Genomic DNA, 18,438 nt, shown 5'->3' on the forward strand with positions numbered 1-18,438 from the left:
GACAAGGCTCGAGAACAAGGCTTTGATTCACAGAAACACAGTGAACCACCTGAAAGGGATCTTCAAACCATGACCCAGAAAGCAGGATCAAAGCAGCAGCAGCAGCATCCCAGTGCACATGCTCTGGCAGAGGGTGCCCTCCTTCTGGGAGCTCTCAGGGTGCACCAGGCTTGGCCAGCACAGCTCTCCTCATATCAGCAAGGATATGTGCTGTGGCAGGGGCTCCCCAACCTCTCCAACACAGCAGATCCTGAGGCTGGCTCCATGAATCCCTGCTCTCTGAGGGCTCCTGTTACTCTGGTACTCCCAGACACTTCTCAGGCGCCCCAGTCTGCTGTCAGAAAAACATATCCCTGTCCTTTATCCCATGGGATCATTGCACCTTGCAGATTTTCCCCCCAGGTCCTGGGCAGCCAGCTGGTTACCCCCAGGACACCTATAGTCCCCAAAACAAACGTGGCCATGCAGTAGTTAGACTTGGATGCTAAAGCAGATTTTCTAGGGGAAACATCAGGGCTGCAGCCCTGTTCTGGCAGTCTTGCAGCACACAGACATAACATGTTATCCCCTGCCTGGAATAAACACCTCACTTCTGCCTCTTCCCAACAGGAAAGTTGCTTTTCTCACTTCAGAGAGGGACCAGCCATGAGAAGGGGAGGTGATGCTCACCAGGTGACTGCTCCTGTGTCAGGGATTGGAGCTGCAGAGCTTGGGCTGGCAGCCAGCACCAGAGTAGGCTCCAGAACCCAAAAACACAACCAGAGGTACACACAGCCTCTGGGAGGGCAGCAGTGGTGCACCTCAGGTAACACCAGCACACAGGGGTGGGTCACCATCCCTGCAGGGGTTAAACAGATGTGCAGATATGGCACTTAGGGACGTGGTTTAATGGTGGGCTTGGCAACGCTGGGTTAATGTCTGGACTCAATCTTAAAGACCTTCCACAAACTAAATGATTCGGTGAACACTCCAGCCCTGCCTGGAAATGGCAGTAGAATAACCATCTAATTACAGAGGACACTGCTCCTAGGTATGGATCACTTCTAAGGGCTGATTTAGAACGGAGCCAGAAGGTCTGTGTGTCTTGAAAGTTGATCCATTTGTTTTGCTGCAAGAGATAAATACAGCGGTGGTATCTGGACAAAAAGAATCACAGAGATCTTATTTCCACGCTGGGTTTTAGGGTGGGACACCATAAACAGTTATGTATGTTTTATATCAAAGTCTCCTTTTGTTTATAGAGCGTGTGCTACTCCAGGACTTCAGCTGAAAGAGCTGTGAAGTCAGGCTTAGCCTGAGCTCATACCTCAATACTTACTAATTTGGTTTGGACAGCAACGTGTTCCCCTCCACCCCCGTCACCATCCCGTCTGGCACCGGCACCATGTGAATCACACCGAGGACAATCCGGTTACTCCAGCAAGTTAAAAACACTTAACAGGAGGATTTTCCCCTTGTACAGCATGGGAAAAAGGAACACAGAAGCCTTCAGCCTACACTTGGGACATTTCTGGGTGGTTTTTTTCCCCTCTGAGGTAACACGCAGACTCACCGAAAGAATCGAAGCCAGCAAGAGGAAACCCGATCAGCTGAGCCACACAACCAGCAGCACCAGCTTATTTCCCTTTTCTGCTCTCCACAAAAACACGACGCTTCGAAAAGGCCATTGCAGGCACATAGTTTCCATGGATTGTTAGAAATATGAACCAGTTAAAATTAGGTCACCTTCCACCGTTATTTTAGCAGCTGAGAAGGAAAACAGTTCAGGAGGGAGCTCCCGTGGCAGGGAGCACATGGTGGGAAAACAATGAATACCAGAGGGGAAGGCTCCCTGGAATATAACCTTGATAAGAACAGCTTTGGGGCGGGGTGGTTTTTCCTTTGGTTTTGTTATTTGGTTTTTTTTAAATCTATTCCAGTTCAAAAATTCAGACATTTAAAACTCCAGAAGTTCCAGTTCATCTTTGGTTCACTTCAGTCCCCTGATCCTTCTACTGACAGGATTAGCCTTCGGCAGCAGGAGGATGGGAAACACTGGCTCTTTAAACACCATTCTCTTCTCTTCAGCAGGGGCAGCTCGCTGTCTTTTAGAGCATGACAGGCAAGAGCTGTGTCTCTAAAGCCAGAGAGTAGGAGCCCATGAGTATATTCCTTTCTACAGTCAAAATGAAACATGGGCACGACGGGTAAACAGGATCTGTGTGTGCCCACACACGCATGAGTACACGTGTATACAGCACTTGTGCCCACACATACAGGAGTTTCTTGGAGAATGAGGCCCAGGGGAGGTACTGACTCCCAGCAGAACCAAAACAGTTGGCAAATTCCTCATGCAATCGTGACAAGAAACATCTCCCCACCATATAAAAGCACAGATGATAACTCCAGACGTTGAAATAATTCAATCCCTCCCCAAATACACAAGAATCGTCCATAAACAGACCCCACCAAAATGACAAAATCTGGAAATCCCCCAAGCTAAGATGTGTTTGGGACTGGTGGTATAATACAGCAGAGGTGGGTATTTTAAATATTCTTGTAAAGAAGTTCATGGTTTTAAAATCCTGTTCTCTGCAGTCCCTTCACTATTCTCATCTGGATTGCTGCTTCCAGTAGTTTAGAGAAATTTAAAGCAACCCTACTGATTGTAACAAGCACTTTAATAAAAACATTTTAATAGCGTTTTTAATCCTGCAGCAGGTTCCTGCCAGTGGAAAGGACATCAGCCAGCCTGTGTGCAAGCAGAGCACTAGACTAGCAAACTCATTTGGCAGCCTACTGCAGCTGTAAACTCAGCTCTCAGAAGAGATCGAGATTTAGCTATTAAAGCACAGACTTTTCCCTCCCTCCTCATCATCTAATCAATAAAAAGCAACTGGGAGGAAAGGGGGTAAAAAAAAAAAAGCAATTCATTTTCTTGTGACAGTTTCAGAACTAACGTGAATTGCTTATTATCAGAGCTCTGTGTGCTACACAGTACTTGCACACAAGACCAAAAGGCCAGAGTTCAGCAAGGCTTCTTGTCAGGCTTGAAATGGTCAAAGCCTAGTGCAGGTAATGTGCTGGGATGTTCCACGTTCAACACACAGCCAAGGCAAACAGGATCACTTCAGCTGGAACTCTTACCTTATAGACCTGCCCGTAGGTACCATTGCCAACAAGCTCCACCAATTCAAAGATTCCTGCAGGATCCTAGGAGAAAAGGAAAAAAAAAGAATTTAATAAGCAATACTTACAGAATTCTAAAAAGCATAACCATTCAGTGAAGATTAACATTTCTCTGACAAGGGTTTTGAGGAGTTTGAGGTCTTCAGGCAGAGCAGGAATGGGAATTACAATGATGATGACCAGAAACACAGCACCATTCCAGTGACAGCCTCAGCACTGCGGGCAGCACAGACCTGCCCAGTGCTGCCCACCTCCAGTTCCTGGGGTGGGAGATGCCAGGCAGGTGCCTGTGAGCGAGCACCCATCTGTCTGACTGTCATCTGCTCCATGTATGAACACTCAGCGAATGCTTTAAATGCAACAGCAAACATTTGCTATTAAAACTCCAGTTTTCTTATGCATCAGCTTTGGAATAAAACAAGCCCTCTGGCAGAATGTCATTCTGGGGCTCAAAACAGGGTTTTCCAGGTCTATTCCTGAAGTCAGCAGTATTGGTGTTTCTTGGTCTAAAGGCCATTTTTGGTTTGGTGCATCCTGGCTGTTGACATCCTGGTTTGTCAGTTGAGATGAGTAGATCTAGGCAAGTGCTACATGAGGACACAGTGCCTCGGGAGGGTGGCAACAAAGCACCAAACGCTGTCCCCAGATCCCCCTGCAGCTGGCATGTGCCCAGCCAGGGAAGTGCAGTCGCACACACATGTGCACCCACCAGCACAGCCCAAAGACGATACGAGCAGCGAGGTACGAGGGAGGGTGGGGAAAGGAGGAAAGAATAACCAGCACTGCTATTTTCTCCTCTTGGTGGGCTTTCCCTTTCCAGAAGCTTTATTTATACTCTCCCGCTCCTCCTCCTTTTCCTCATCACTCCAAGTTTGGAGAGCACTATCCCCCTGGAAGCCAGAGGATGTGGAGGTGGCCTGACATCCCAGGGCTTTGTGTGCCCCTGTGACAACCCGGCCAGGAGGTGAACTTGGCTCCCACACCACCACCCATCCTCATCCTCCCTGCTGGGTTTGGAGTCACTGGAGCTGTGGGATGCCTTGGCATAAAGTATGCATCCCAGTGAGCCCAGGGGTGCCATCTGCAATCCAAGGGGATGCAGACAGGTCCATTACCAGCTCCAACAGGCTAAGGGGGATCAGCCAGCAGTGCTCCTGGGGACAAAGGAGATGCACACCCACCACCCTGTTATAGACACAGAGGTTTCATTCATTTCAGAGCTGCATGAACTCAAGATGCTTCTGGATCCAAAAGTCAAACACTGGGTCTTTGTGAGCAGCTCAGAAGCAAGGTTCAACCCAGTAATAATGCCACAAAAGTAAATTAATCTGAGTCCTGATGTGACTTTCCACCCAGCCAGGAACACGTGCAGCCAGGGAGCTGTTGGGGTTTGACACAGCTCTGTGACAGGGTCACAGCAACCCCTCTGATCATTCAGAAATGCCACATCCCCCTTCTGCCTGGTCCTCATCACACAGGACCAGCTTCCTCAGGCTGCCCGGGAAGCCCGAGGGTACTCCAGGGTGGAAACCTCACTTCAGTGGGACAATGTGCAGCAAAGGGCAGGGAAGCTGTGCTGGAGGAGGTTTGGACATCACCGACGACACACCCACCCTGGGGCAAACACACCTTCATCTGGACACTTGGGCCAGACACAGGTGAAGCTGCAGCACAACAGGTTTCCAGCATGCAGCATCTCAGCTGGGTGTGGACAGCCTGTGGTCTTTGCTGCCTTGGTACCAGGCAGGGAAATGCCAAGAAGGGATGAGAAAAGGAACCGACACCGGGTTTCCACACTGGGTGAGGAGGCGGGGAAGGGGAAACATGGCAGCAGCTGCTGTTTATTTTTTGAGTTTCTTTCCTAAGGGTTGTTCTCTGCAGTGCTGAAACAACTCTGAAAGAGGCTTTTCCAGTGCTACAAGTATATCTATTTTTGAATACACTAGGAGATTAAGGCAGAAGAAAGCCGTGCCTAGGGCATATGCTTAGGAGGTTTTGGAGAAACATCCAGGGATGCAGCTGGCCATTTCTGATAAAAAGAACTCCTTTTCGTAATACGTTTTCCAACCTCTTTCCACAAATCTTCAAACTAAAGACCACTCCCTCCCACCATCCTAGGCCCACTGCTCTAATGTGTGCAAACATCACACTTGTGGCTCCAACAGGTTTGTCCATCACTTGTTTGTAGACCTGCCAGCCCCACACCTGTCTCTCTGCCACTGTGCCCAGGGCAGCTCTGGGCCAGTCAGGGACAGCTCTGGGCCAGGAGGGCTTCTCCCCATCACTCCCATCACCCATACCTTCTGCTCCAGCTCCCACCAGCTATGCAGTTTCTCAATAGAAACAGAAATAGGCTGTCCCTGCACATGCCACAAAGCCACTGCTGAGATGCTTCAGTTGGGTACCAGAGAGCAGCAACAGCAGGCTGGGCAGCAAAGGAGAAAAACAGAGAGGCACACAGCATGGGTGATGCTAGCCAGGGGAAAAAGAAATCCACCCTGCAGAGGTGGCCAATCCAGGCCAAGCAGGGAATAATCTCAAACCAAATATAGCCTGTGCTGCAGCTCAGGGCTCACAGCAGCGCTGGGCTGTGCTTGGCTGGGGGTGGCTGCAAAGCTCATCCCACACAGCTGCTCACAGCCTGGCACCTACCACCTTCTGCTGATGCCCTCTGCCCCATCCAGGAGGGACACACAGATGATAAAGCTGCTGCAGCCCCCTCTTCCCACACCCCAGAATGCCTTCACAAGAACTATTGTAATTCTTTTAACTGAAAACATCTGCATTGAATAACAAGCCCACAAATAAAAGGAAAAATGAGGTGAGCTGTTAGTTTAGGCAAAGAAGATGCATTGTTTATAATGTGGGGGAGCTAGCATTTTAAGACAAAGCCACAAATTATTTTCGGCTCTAGGTTAACTTTGCACTGAAAAGGATTTGTACAGCTGCAGTAGCACCAGGACTCTGCCAAGAGCTCTTAAACTAAGGTAGGGTCACTCCCTCCTCCCGGCTACTGCCACTCAGAACTTGTGCTGAAGACACAGGAGCAAACTCAGGCTCTCCATAAAGTATGCTGACCATAAAGCAATGAAACACTCAATAGGATATTTCAGCTGCTCATGGGATGGGAAATGTCTCACATCACAGCATCTGTGGCAAGGGTTGTGCAGACCCAGTGTTCCTCCAGGCAGAGATGGGTCGGGACCTGAGCTCTTTTGTGCCAGGATATGACTGTGCTGCCACAGCTATACCCAAGGCAGGCTCAAATTCAAGTGGGAAATTGTTATGGTTCTACTAATCACTCAGGAAAATCAGTGGTACTAAAGTCTCAGTGGCTAAAACCAGTCCAAGACACAAAAAAAATGCAGAGGCATCATCCTTTCCAGCAATATCATGGGTAAGAGGGAAAAAAGAAGTCCACTTTATTTCAATAAACAGTGTATTTGAAACTGGTGCATTATCAGAAAAGGGACTTCTGTATGCTGATGATAAAGCAGGATGTGCTCAAATTTCAGCAACAAACCAAGCCTCCCTTTTGAAGACTTATCAGCATGGAGCACACAGTGGGACTCACAGGTTCCTGGTTAAAACCACTCCCTTCTGCCTAAGCCAGACCCCACAGAACTAAAGCTGGAAGATGTCCTTGCCCACACCATGACATCTGAACAAGTCCAAGGCACAAAAGAGCCAACACTTCGCTTGAGGAGAATATTCAGAAAGCAATATCCACACCCAAGGTTAAGTCACCTAAGGGCCAAGAGCTGCAGGTGTGTATCATTGCTGGCTACAGTGACTACTGAGTGAGCAGAACACAAGTTAGCCATCTTTAAATATGGCCATGCAGGTGTCTGTAAACACAAGAAATATTTATACACAGCCTGTACACCAAATCTGCTCGTTTTCTTTGAAGGAGACTTATTTTTCTCCCTTCTAGCCCACACAAAAGGGATGTTACTGGAAGGGTTACATGAGGAGACAGTGGAAAGATGTTCAGGAGAGGGGAACCCAGGGGCACACCAATTAAACCACGACTGCTGTGGATGCACAGGGGAGGGGAAATGAGAGATTGGAGCCTCTGTAATCATTGTGCACTTAGTACCCCAATTCTAGCAGCTAATGACAACTTCCAGCCAAAAATCATGGAGCTACCCAGTCATTAAGCAAATGTTATAACCCTAGAGAAGGAAAAGGCTCTGTGGAACTGGAGGCAGTGCAGTTACGGGTCAGTAACAGAGGAGTGTCCCCAGGCACGGATCAGCTAAAGCAGCTCCATGGCATCACAAGGGTTTTTTTAATCTCCACCAAGACATAAAGCCTGTGCAAATAATGCTCCCAAGCATCATTATGAGCCTCTGCCTTATATCTCTTTACATAATAAAAGAGCCTCAACAGGAGATCCCATTACATTGATCAGGCACCCACAAAAACCAAAGCAGGCTTACGAAGACTCAACACGAGACCCAGGCAGCTCTGTCTCTGTGCAGGTGCCTCTGCCTAGACAACCCCTAGCAGTCACAAGGAGAAATTCTGGTACTGGGAAGCACCACAGGGTCATTCTTCAAAAAAAGCTGGCTCTTGTGAACTACTGGCAGTGCCATGGCATGCAGACAGCTTGGCAGGCAGCACTGGTAACCCAAGTGTTGTCTTGAGGTGTCAACTGCCTGGAGAAAGTTGAGTCTTCCAACCCCACCAGGCTCCAACCACAAGAGGAAGATCATTGACTCAGAATTTGAGAAAGGTTTTGCAAGGGATGTAAGAGAAACTGAAAAGCCCTTCAGCAGTAGAGTTCAATAGGCAAAACTGTCATCAGGGTAACATTTCTGATCATGCAAAGCATCATTGCATGGAACAAGCACAAGGATGAAGCCTTTAGTTCTCACACTATACACCTGCCCAGATTTCATTTCCCCAAGGCCAAATGCCCAGGCTGGGCCATACTCTGTGAAGCCACCTCTCACGTTGGCAAGAAGTTCTAGAAGCTCTGCAGACAGCCATGCATCTCCCAGTATCAGCACCTAAGAAACCTCAACCTCTATAAAGTCCCCTGATTCTCCTTCTGAAGGCACAACAGCTCACTCATTTTGCAATACTTTCTGCACTGGCTTCTACATCAGGAATTGAAGCACTTGTACAGTTTGACAAAACAAGGTCTGGATCACCTTGGGGAAGTTACCCCAAATGACACACAGTTCAGGGAAAAATAGAGGGGTTTGAAGAGCACTTGAAGGCACAGCTGCTTTTTAGTAATCAGCTGGCTGTCTCCATCTCCAAGGCACTTCTGGTTAACAGCCCTGTGACTGATATGAAGATGGACTGCACAAGCCAGGAGAGGATTGTTAATATAGCTGCAGACAGCAGCAAACAAAGCAGGAAGGCAGAGGCCAAGGCAACAAAATACCGAGTTACTGGGAACTTTCTAAAAAAGAGGTCGGAGACATGACTTTTTCAAGTTTCAATCACACAGACATAGCCCTAAGCCTGCCCATTAATTAAAGCAGTGCAAAAAACCTTGAAAGGCTGCACAGGTATTTTTGAGATAAAAGCCAAGCAATGAGGCAGAACCATGCTGGACTACTGGATGCTACTCAGCCCTCACAGGGATTGTTTAATCTCACATCTTCTCCTGCTAGCTTTGGTACCTCCCCTCCTTCGCCCACCCATCCAGAGACTCACAAAACAAGCTATCATCAATGGCATCTACCACTGCACCTCCTGCCTACTCAAGCAATACAAGCTGCTCCACTTGGAAGAGTAATAATGAACTCCCTGAGGGCTTTGTTTTCATTTTGAAGAAGCAGTTTGTCCTCCCTCACCCCCAAACACCCAGCTCTGTAACTTAAAAGATGTTAGTCAAGAAACAGCATTACTACACAGTGTAAGAAAAACTGCTCTCAAGGCTAAATTATTAACAGAAGAAAAATTTCTCACCTGGACAGCCAAAAAGCCTGTTTACAAATCTGTTTGAACCACTCCTCTGCAGCATCTCACCAGGAGATGCTCTTCCAGGCCCTGCTGAGAGCCACTTCTGTGCTCTGTCCATTCACCTTTCCTAAACCATAAATCCATTCTCCCAGGTTTCCAACACTCTCCTCCCCAGCTTCTCACTGCAATAAAGCCCCAGTCACCATGTGAGCGTCTCTTTCCTTTCCATAATGTTAAGACCTGCCAATAGTTGGCAGCAGCAAAATTAAATAAGAACTAATCACCACATTGGGCTTTTCAGTCAATAAAACTGTATTACTTCTTCAACTATTACCTGTTCAATTTAGGATGTAAGTGTGGATTTGTGGCCCCCAGCCAGCAAAGGAATAGCCAACACCAGTGCTAAGGGAAGAAAAATACAAAATCCCCTATGCACATACACAGTTCATTCCCAGTCGGTCCTGCAGAAGCCAAGCCACTGAAGCTACAATGAACTGACTATTCCAGATTTCCTGCTCACAGAGTCACACTTGCACACACAGAATTAGAGTTCTTCTGACCTAGTTTCTCCTCTCTAAGCATGTCAAAAGAAAAAGCAGCCATTCTGTACCCTCTTCACAAATATGAAATGTGGGCGCTCCAAGCCTGTAAGAAACACTCATACAGAGCTGGAAAAAAGGGGTTTTTCCAACCAAAATGATGCAGTTGTAGCACTGCAAATGTCAGGTCCCACAGCCCAAGATGCAGTGGTGATACCAGGAGAGGACAACAATGACATATATAAAATTAACCTTCCATCCAGTTGCATGTCAGAGCAGTCCAGCCCAAAGAAAAGCCACCCACAAGCTACACATCTACATTAATCAAAACAAGAAGGGTGCAAGCATCCATCCCACTCCTTCAAAAGCATCACTAGCAACACAGTGAGTCCACCTCTCCTGATTTGATTCAAGAGGCAGCGAGTTTTGACTTGAGGCTAATGAAGATGAACATGTGGCCTCTGTGAGTCTCAGAATGAAATTCTCAGTAAGAGAATGCTGAGATAACCCTCAAGACAACACAACTGTACTTATTCTTCATTTGAACTTAGTTTCCCTCCAAAGCACTTGGAGGGAAACACACTTTTAAAGCTCTACAGCACATTCCACAGATGACCAGGACAGACTCCATGAATTGTTTGCAGCTGTATGACAAACCCACCCTCCAGCTCACTGAAGACTCTTCATCTAGAAGAGCCAGGAGCCAATCAGCCCAGAAGCATCAGCAAAAGCACAACTGCTAAATGAACCCCGAGGTTTTCAATGCCTTGCTAGATGACTGCAGCCTCAGAGCCATCAACCCCTTCAACATACGCCTAATTCAAGCACACAGCTTCAACAGGGCAATATATAAAAGGCCTGGCTTAGCTCAGTGGCTCTAAAAAGCTACAGTGCCAATTATAAATCGTATCTATAGTTCCCAGAAGATCTAAAGTCACTACCAGTATTGTACCACACTTCCTCGGATGCAGACATCAATTAGAGCACAGCAGCTGGACGCTCTCCTCACTGGAAGTCACTCATCTAGTTTCAGACCAATAAGATATTATTCCTAAATGTTTAGATCTCACCCCTCTGAGAAACAGAGTTTCAACCTTGGCCAGCAAATGTTTGCATCAAGATGAAATTGCTACCTACCACTAAATGCTGTCAAAGGTTTATGGGGTCCCAGAGGAGTTGGTTTAATTACTTACCAAGGCAGCTGTTTTGGGAACTGCAGTCTCTTAACATCCCACTCCTGGAGACACACTGTGTAAAGCAGGGCTGCTGCCAAGCTCACACCAAGAGCTGGAAGCACCCTCTCACAAACAGGTAAGTATTCAGTCTCCACAGCAGATCACACTTGTGGCTCAGTGTGTGTGTCTGTGGGGGTGACAAAAGCCAGTCTGCACCTTCCTGAGGCACTGCTGGACACTCCAGCTTCTGCAGCCCTCACAGGAGACTGCTGGGGTCACAATCTGGGATCACCTTTGTCAAGAAATGACAGCCTTGCTCCCTCCTTGCAGTGAGAGTTGCAGCCAGAGGGATGCCTTAAAACAGAACATCTCACTCCCAGATGCATTTTGCAGCAAGAAAAGAAAAGCAATCTTAAAACCTTTTTCTTTTTTAAACTAGGATGGTTTTGTACCTCTCTATCTATTTTTCAGTCATGGTTACAAGCTGATCTGACAAGAAAAGCTGTCAGGGATGAAAGGGTTGTAGCACCAACAACCCATAGACTACAGCCTCCAAGAGCAGGGATGTGTGCAACAACCAACACACAGCCAGGCATGAAGGCATCCCAGAAATCCCTCCATCCCAGATTAAAGCATGTGCCATCGCTTTTCCGTGTTTTCTTGTCCCTATATACACATCTGGAGAAACACCACCTCCCTGCTGGATTCAATCGAGAGTTTCTCACATCAGCCCAGTTTTCACAGATCATCTGGAGCTGGAGTTATCTGCTGGTTTGGTGTTTTTCAGAGAGTTTACCCACAGCCTGTCAGTTCTCATCAACTCCTCATACCTGGATCTACAAGGGCTGCTTAGCAGGAGAGGCAGATAACTCTCCAGTAGCAGTAGTTTCAAGAAAGGACAAGATGGGGGACAAATCACTTCTAATTATTGAGCAGAACTCTGCAGGATAGACTGTTAAAAAACCCAAACCCTACAACTGTACCAACAAGCTGCCAAAACCATGTACTATAAACTAACTTTTACCTTGAATTGTCTTGACAAAACGGCAAAATTATTTAAAAGAATATCAAATATATATGTTAATTTGCACATTTCAATTTAGAAATACGTGTCTCACCCAAGAGTTAACAAGTTGTGGGGAAGGGGAAAGGAAGGCTTCTCACCTTTTTTCCTACATTTCACAGGTTGTCTCCGGTAATGCCAGACCCAGCAGGAAGTCTGAAAGGTTGGTTATGATAGACACTCCAACTGGGGGGAAAACAGGGTCCACAGCAAAAAGCAAACTCCTGCCTGACGCATGCCAAAAAAACAGCCTAAAAATCAGGGTTGATCCACAGTTGCTGAAGTGGTTTGCAAGAATTTTTTTCCCAGGGTGTGAAGTATTTCCCATAGCAAGTCTGCTGTATGTCTTGGTGGCTTCCTACATTGTGAAACACTCTCAGAAATTCAAGGTGATGCTTTTTATTTCAAACCCCAATGCCCTGAATTACTAAACTCGTGGGGGAGCACAGATTATTTAGTTTAGTCCATTTGATATATGCATTACAACAGCACTTTGGGTAAGACAAACCAAAGGGACCTTTCTCCCAGACATCCCAGGAAGATGTGCAGGTTTTGCTTTCCAAGTCATTGCCATGTCCTGTAAATCCAATCACGACATTTTGCATTATGGGATCAGCTGTGCTCCCTGTCAAATTACAGCCCAGTGACACCTCCCTGCCTTGGGAGCTCTCTGCTAGCTCTGGTCCCTGGAACCAGCTGTGACATTGTCTGGCTCTCTGCAGAGCTCCAGGATTTTTTATTAGTTCACACAAGCAGGCTGGAAACATTAACATAAACATGCACACAGCAGCTAAGCAAGCCCTGTGAGACCACAGGGACCAACTTGTTGAAGATCAGTACAAAACAGGAAAACAAAGCACGTGGGGAAGCCCATAATAATTGGAATTCCAACTGAAAAACCAGACCAAACCCTCCTGGAGGCACAAGGTGCCAGCATCCACCAGCCACTCATCTCTCCCTAGCCCAGAGTCCTTCCTGATGGTCAGGAACGGGGTCAGCTATTCAGGTCCACCTTCTCCAACCCAAAAGAGACACTGCACATCCCCACAAGGATTTGGCCCACAGTCATAAACTGTGAGATTAATCATGTGTGTTTAGGGATCTGAAAAGGGGATGAGAAACATTAGTAACTGCTTCTAAATTAATTGCCGTTATTGTTATTTGATTTGCTAAACTCTCTGGGGCTAGATTTTATTTTAGAAAACTATGAACATATCAAATTAATCAACTTAAAATAAATGGTCTTGATTTATTTATTTCTGCTGTATCTACTCCTCTTTAAGCTTGGCAACTCGCTGCATTCTTTCCATCCTGTGAAAGAAAAAGAACAGGGGCTTTGCTTTATTATTATTTTAAAGGAACCTCTACAAAGCTTAGCAGTTCCATGAGTTTAAATCATGGCAAAACTATGCTGTGAAGGAGGACAAGTGCAAGGCTGGAGCTGGTTTCCACACTCTGCAGGCGCCAGCTTTGCACTGGGAGCCCACCAGCAGAGTCACATCACACAGTCCAAGCAAATCAGATCTATTCCCCAATAATTTAGGCATCCAGAGAGTTGAAAGACACCCTACCAGGTTTCAACAGGGGCTATCCCAGTGTGAGCCACACTTCTTGCAGAAAAGTCCTGCCAGCAAGGAAGAAGTTTAATCTCCTCTAGCCAGATTTTGCTGTTTCTGAATCCTCTGGAAGTTGGGTCAGCAACCTTCCCCCCTCCTAATCCCCTGCCCTCAGCTTTAGCAATGCAGCAATGCTTCTGCCAGAACACTAAAAAGAAAAGCCCTCACATATATTATGCTGAAGAATATTAATCTTGTGTTCCACAGAATATTAAGTGGATTACATCCACAGCCTCCAAGGAGAAAAACGTCGATTTCCATGTATCTTGTGCTATTATTCACCCCTATTAGTTTTTCCTACCAGCCTAACGTTAGTCACGACAATTTCCCATTAATTAGTGCAGAGCTCAACTGGCTCAACAGACCAAGCAATGACAGCAAGAGTGGGACTTCTCCATGGCCACGAGGCAGATCACACCACTGTGGCACAGCTGCTGCACAAGAACACATACAAGGTGAAGAACAAAATCAGCTTTGAGTTTTTCTGGATGACTTCATGGTGGGATCACCTCAAACACCAACATCTCTTTGTGAAGGTAACAGAATAGAAAGTAAAATTGCTGACATAATTTGAGATGTGCTGTTAATTGAGATACAGCAAACATGGAGAGATATTTCTGGCCTCCAGGGAATCAACAAAAGCTTGAGGTGCTTGTTCTCACAACCAGAAGGGAGCCCTGATCCCAGGCTGGAGGGGAACAAGGGTGAACCCACCATGCCTGGGAGCACCAGTTTCCCACCCATGGACACTGCACCACCACCAGGACCCTTCCCAAACACCCTCCTCAGCTCAGAAAGCCCAGCCCTTGATCCTGCAGAACCATTCAAGCCCTTGCAAAGTGCCACCAGCTGACTTGACGAGAGTTTTTACACTTTCTTTGCAGAGGTGTTAATGACTCTAAAAAAGCACAAGACTGGGATAAGCAGCTTTAATACCATTTAAATGCTTATGATTAGGAGAAACAGAGAGCCTGCAAGGGCCAGACTCTCGGAGGGCGGCACATCCATTGAAGCTGCAGCTCATGTGAGAAGGAGTGTAAATTACTCAGCATGGAGTAAGCAAGATCAAAGCCACTCCAAAAGGATGCAACCCACTGACAGCAATGCAAGCTCAGCCCAAGCTTCACTGAATATTTCACAAGCAGGCTGATGAGTTTAAAAGGCCAAATGGGGTGTTCTGACGATGCTGCACAAAGTAAGGAAGGAAAGGAAATCTCAGGACGTATGTTTTGTTCTAGACATAATACATGACCAAGAACTCAGCTCTGGCTTGATGCATTGAGACATTCATACTTTCAATTGATATCTCGCTTGTCTGTGCGGGAAAGAGAAATACAACTTCTCAGCTGCAATTCCCAGGCTCCATCCTCTTTTTTATAGTTCCTAGAGTAATTTCAATTCTACACAATAAACAGCAGAACAGATAAGAAAAGCCTTATCGGATGAAGTAACTTACAGCTTCCCACAGGGGCAAGACAGAGAGCTAATGGCTACAGAAGCAGATAAGGATGCTCATAACCAGAAATCAAATCCACGTGTTTCAGCAACAACACACTGCCTCAGAAAGCAAAATAAACAGTACAACAGACTCTGCCCGGCCACCCAAAACACTCAGAAAGCATCATTTCATCCTTCCTTGCAGACCCAGCTGGCCCATCACCATCCCTCCCGGTCAGAAGGGAGGGCAGATGCTGCAGTTTCATTGTAAGCCAAAATGCAGAGTGTGCCCAGCTGAGCTCTGGTTCACCTTACAGCCCCAGGCTACAGTGAGGAAGACAAACTACTACAAGACCAAGATGTTCTTGCAATCCTTTCCTTCTCTGAAGGCCTGGTGTGTTGAAAAGGAATAATTCATCACGCAGGGAAACCAACTCAGCTTTGAGCTTCCCCAGACTGCAAACCATCTAAAGCCAGGATGGACTTTTTGTTCAGGATAACACCAAGTATTACCCCTTCAGCATCCATCCCACGGTCCAAACAAACTCCATTGCCATATCTCGTCATTGCCAGAGACCCAGCTTGTTCAGCAATATTCAAATTTATGGTAAGCTGCTGGCAGTACAGTTGCACCCCAGGTTTCCCATATCATTTAGCCTAAACCAGACACATAGAATGTGATCTTCACCACTGAGTCGTTCCAAGAGCTCTAACCTGTTGGGTATTATCTCTTCATCTGATTCATCTCCTGAAAATTGACGCCTGCAAGTTATTTCCCTTCCCTCCCAAACATCAGTCCGTGTTGGCAAGTATACAAGAAAAGCATTTATCCAAAGGAATTTGCTCATCAAGTCTTGCAGACACTAAAACCACAGGTTATCTAATCTTAGGAGAGCATAGTTTAATGGCTACAACACAAGATGAGAGGCCAGAGGGTTTGACTTCTACTCTCAGCTCTGCCAGGGCTGCACGGCTTGTAAGTGAATCTAAGGAAGATACTTGACCCCTCCTCACCTTGATTTCCCCTGCTATGAGACTCTCCTAGCATTCCTTTCCTCACAGGGGATCTTATCTATAAAGTCCTCATTAGCATGTGAAAAGAGTTATGGATCTCTGGATGTGTGTGCAAAGGAAAAGTCTGAAGGAGTGGAGAAGCAGCACCGGCCAGGGAGCCTGGAGAAACATCCTCTTCAGCACACTCCACATCTGCTTAGGGAAACATTTGAACCCTTTCCCTCTACAGAAAAGGGAAAAAACAATTTCCTTTTTCTTGAAAAAGCTCAGAGGAAAGATTAAATTCTGCATCTCAAGTCAAGGAAATCATTCAGGATTCTCCCAACACTATCAACAGACCCCACCACCTCTGGAGAGCCACCTGCAGAGGCAAATCCCCAAAGAACAGGGTAACTCTCCCTGTCCCACCTTTTCTCTGGATGCCAGAGCGGCAGAACTGGACTGATCAGGAGAAAAACTAGAGCTCTGCTCTCAGTGTTCTGCAAAATCTGGATGTGGAGGTGGGGAAAATCCAGACTGAGCACAGATGCTCCCAGAGGTGAGACCAGAGCTGCACTCCCAGGGTCAGCACGGTCAGCACTTACAGCACAGCTCCTGCTAGGGTCCAGAAAGGGCTTCTTGTGGTGTTAAACAGAAACTCCCACTTGGAAAAGAACTGAATATCAACAAGCAAGCGAGTATTTCGGCTGTTTTGGGAAGGAAATAGAGTTATCCCATTGGACCTGCTCCAGGCTTTCCCAGCTGCCTCAGTTAACCTTGAAGGCTGATCACACCAACCACACCAGTGCCAGAAACAGCCAAGCACCAGCTGGAATTGCTTCAGTAGAGCAAGACTTCTGCCTCTAAGATTGGTCCAAAAACCTCCTGCTTTCTCCCAAGTGGCAAAAGACAGTGCAGTGAAGGACAGAAGATACATCCACTCTGGTCTAGCCATATGGAACAGAAAGGTCTCAGAGGAGCAGCTGGCTCAAGAACTTGAAGAAAAAACAAAAAGGGCTCAGCTCTTTTTAAGAGGAAAATGTCCCATTGTTCCATAATTAATGGAAAGCAGAAGAGGTTTTATGGACTCATTGAGAAACGAGGGTGAGCATTAGAAAGCACTTTTCAGTATTTCATGATCACAAGGTGAGCTGATTGCATAATACCGAAAAAGAACATGAATGCTGATATCACAAGGCAGTTATGAAACCTGGGCTTTAAATGCTGAATAACAATACCACAGTAATTAAGTCTCATAAGTGATTTTTTTTCTTTCTTTTTTTTTTCCTTAACTGCAAAGTAGATGCTGCAACCTTCAACTGAGGTATGACTGATGTATACATTATTGATGTCCTCTGCTCCCACCACCCTGCAGCACCAGGGATCCATCCTACCTCAGAGCCTCACTGCCAGTCACATCCCTTCTTCAAACCTCCCCCTCCTTCCTTCTTGAAGGGACAGGCTGTGAACTTGTGAGGAGCAGGAGGATGAGGGAGTAAACCTGAATAACTGCATCCTGCCAGTTAACTGTTAAACCCCCAACAACCTCTTCAGTTCTCCTCACAATGTTTTTTGACACAAGCAGACGTTCCTGTGAATTACTCCAGTGTGACCAGGACACACAGTCTCCTGAACAATACACACAATATAGAGCAGCAAAATGTCATGAAAATCAAGGGCAAATGAACACAGAAGACAGTCCCTCCCCCTAACACCACTTCTATTTTTAGACAGCCATATTAGCTTGGAGCAGTTTTACTCATTTCTGATAATGAGCAGAGCTTTTGCATCTTCTCTCGAGGACACTTCCTCTATGGAGGCACTTTGCTTTACACCAGCAGCACGGAAGAGGTCATGTCAACAAGCAAAAACAAACCCACGACTTATTGTGAAAGAGCCTTGAGAAACTAACTTCAGCTTTGACCTTATGCCCTTTCTCACTGGACAACCACACTGCTCCATTTTTGGGGGGGTATGGTCTGCCCACCTGCAAGGCATCCCTGCAGTTCAATGACATGACAAACCTTTGCCTGTTCAAGAGGCAGGATGAGAGTTGCTGAAAGCTCCCACAGCAGCAAGAGCACTACACTAAAGCAGGAACTCAACAAAGAGTAGGATGATCACTATCAAATGAGCAAGGCAAAATGCAGATGTGTTCTCAAGATCTGGGTGCCACCACGCTGGCAGTTTCCCTTCAGGAAGTGACATTCCTCCGCCCCTCAGAGAAGCTGCTCCTAAGGTCCCACAGAATTTTCTGCAATGCAACCAGTTTGTACATTCAGCATCCTTTGGTTTATTTAGACTCAAAGGTATCTTCCTTCAGGTCCACTTCTTCTCAATCTAAGCCTCAACCTTCCTCCACAGCCCTTAACCACCACCCTTCTGTCTCCTTGTTCCCACACTGGTGCTGCCTGAGGGAGAAGGATCCTGTATTGACACCAGTCCTGTCTTGACTGCCAACGAAGTCCAGAGAGCAAGACAGACCTTGAAACGGGTGGCAGAGGTGAGGGATGGTGGTGGTAAGG

The 18,438-nt window shown here is 46.6% G+C and overlaps 1 protein-coding gene across 6 annotated transcripts in view; it reads right to left on the minus strand.

The window, feature by feature from the left end:
• Window positions 1–18,438, minus strand: part of TNIK (TRAF2 and NCK interacting kinase) — a 145,980-nt gene that overhangs the window by 116,473 nt on the left and 11,069 nt on the right. For all 6 annotated transcript variants that reach the window (XM_085069042.1, XM_085069040.1, XM_085069044.1 and 3 more), the window contains exon 2: window positions 3,127–3,192. In XM_085069042.1, the coding sequence (XP_084925168.1) occupies window positions 3,127–3,192 (66 nt within the window). The remainder of the gene's footprint in view (window positions 1–3,126; window positions 3,193–18,438) is intronic.

This window comes from Lichenostomus cassidix, chromosome 9 (genome assembly GCF_008360975.1).
Source record: "Lichenostomus cassidix isolate B80296 chromosome 9, HeHo_3.0, whole genome shotgun sequence".
NCBI lineage: Eukaryota > Metazoa > Chordata > Aves > Passeriformes > Meliphagidae > Lichenostomus > Lichenostomus cassidix.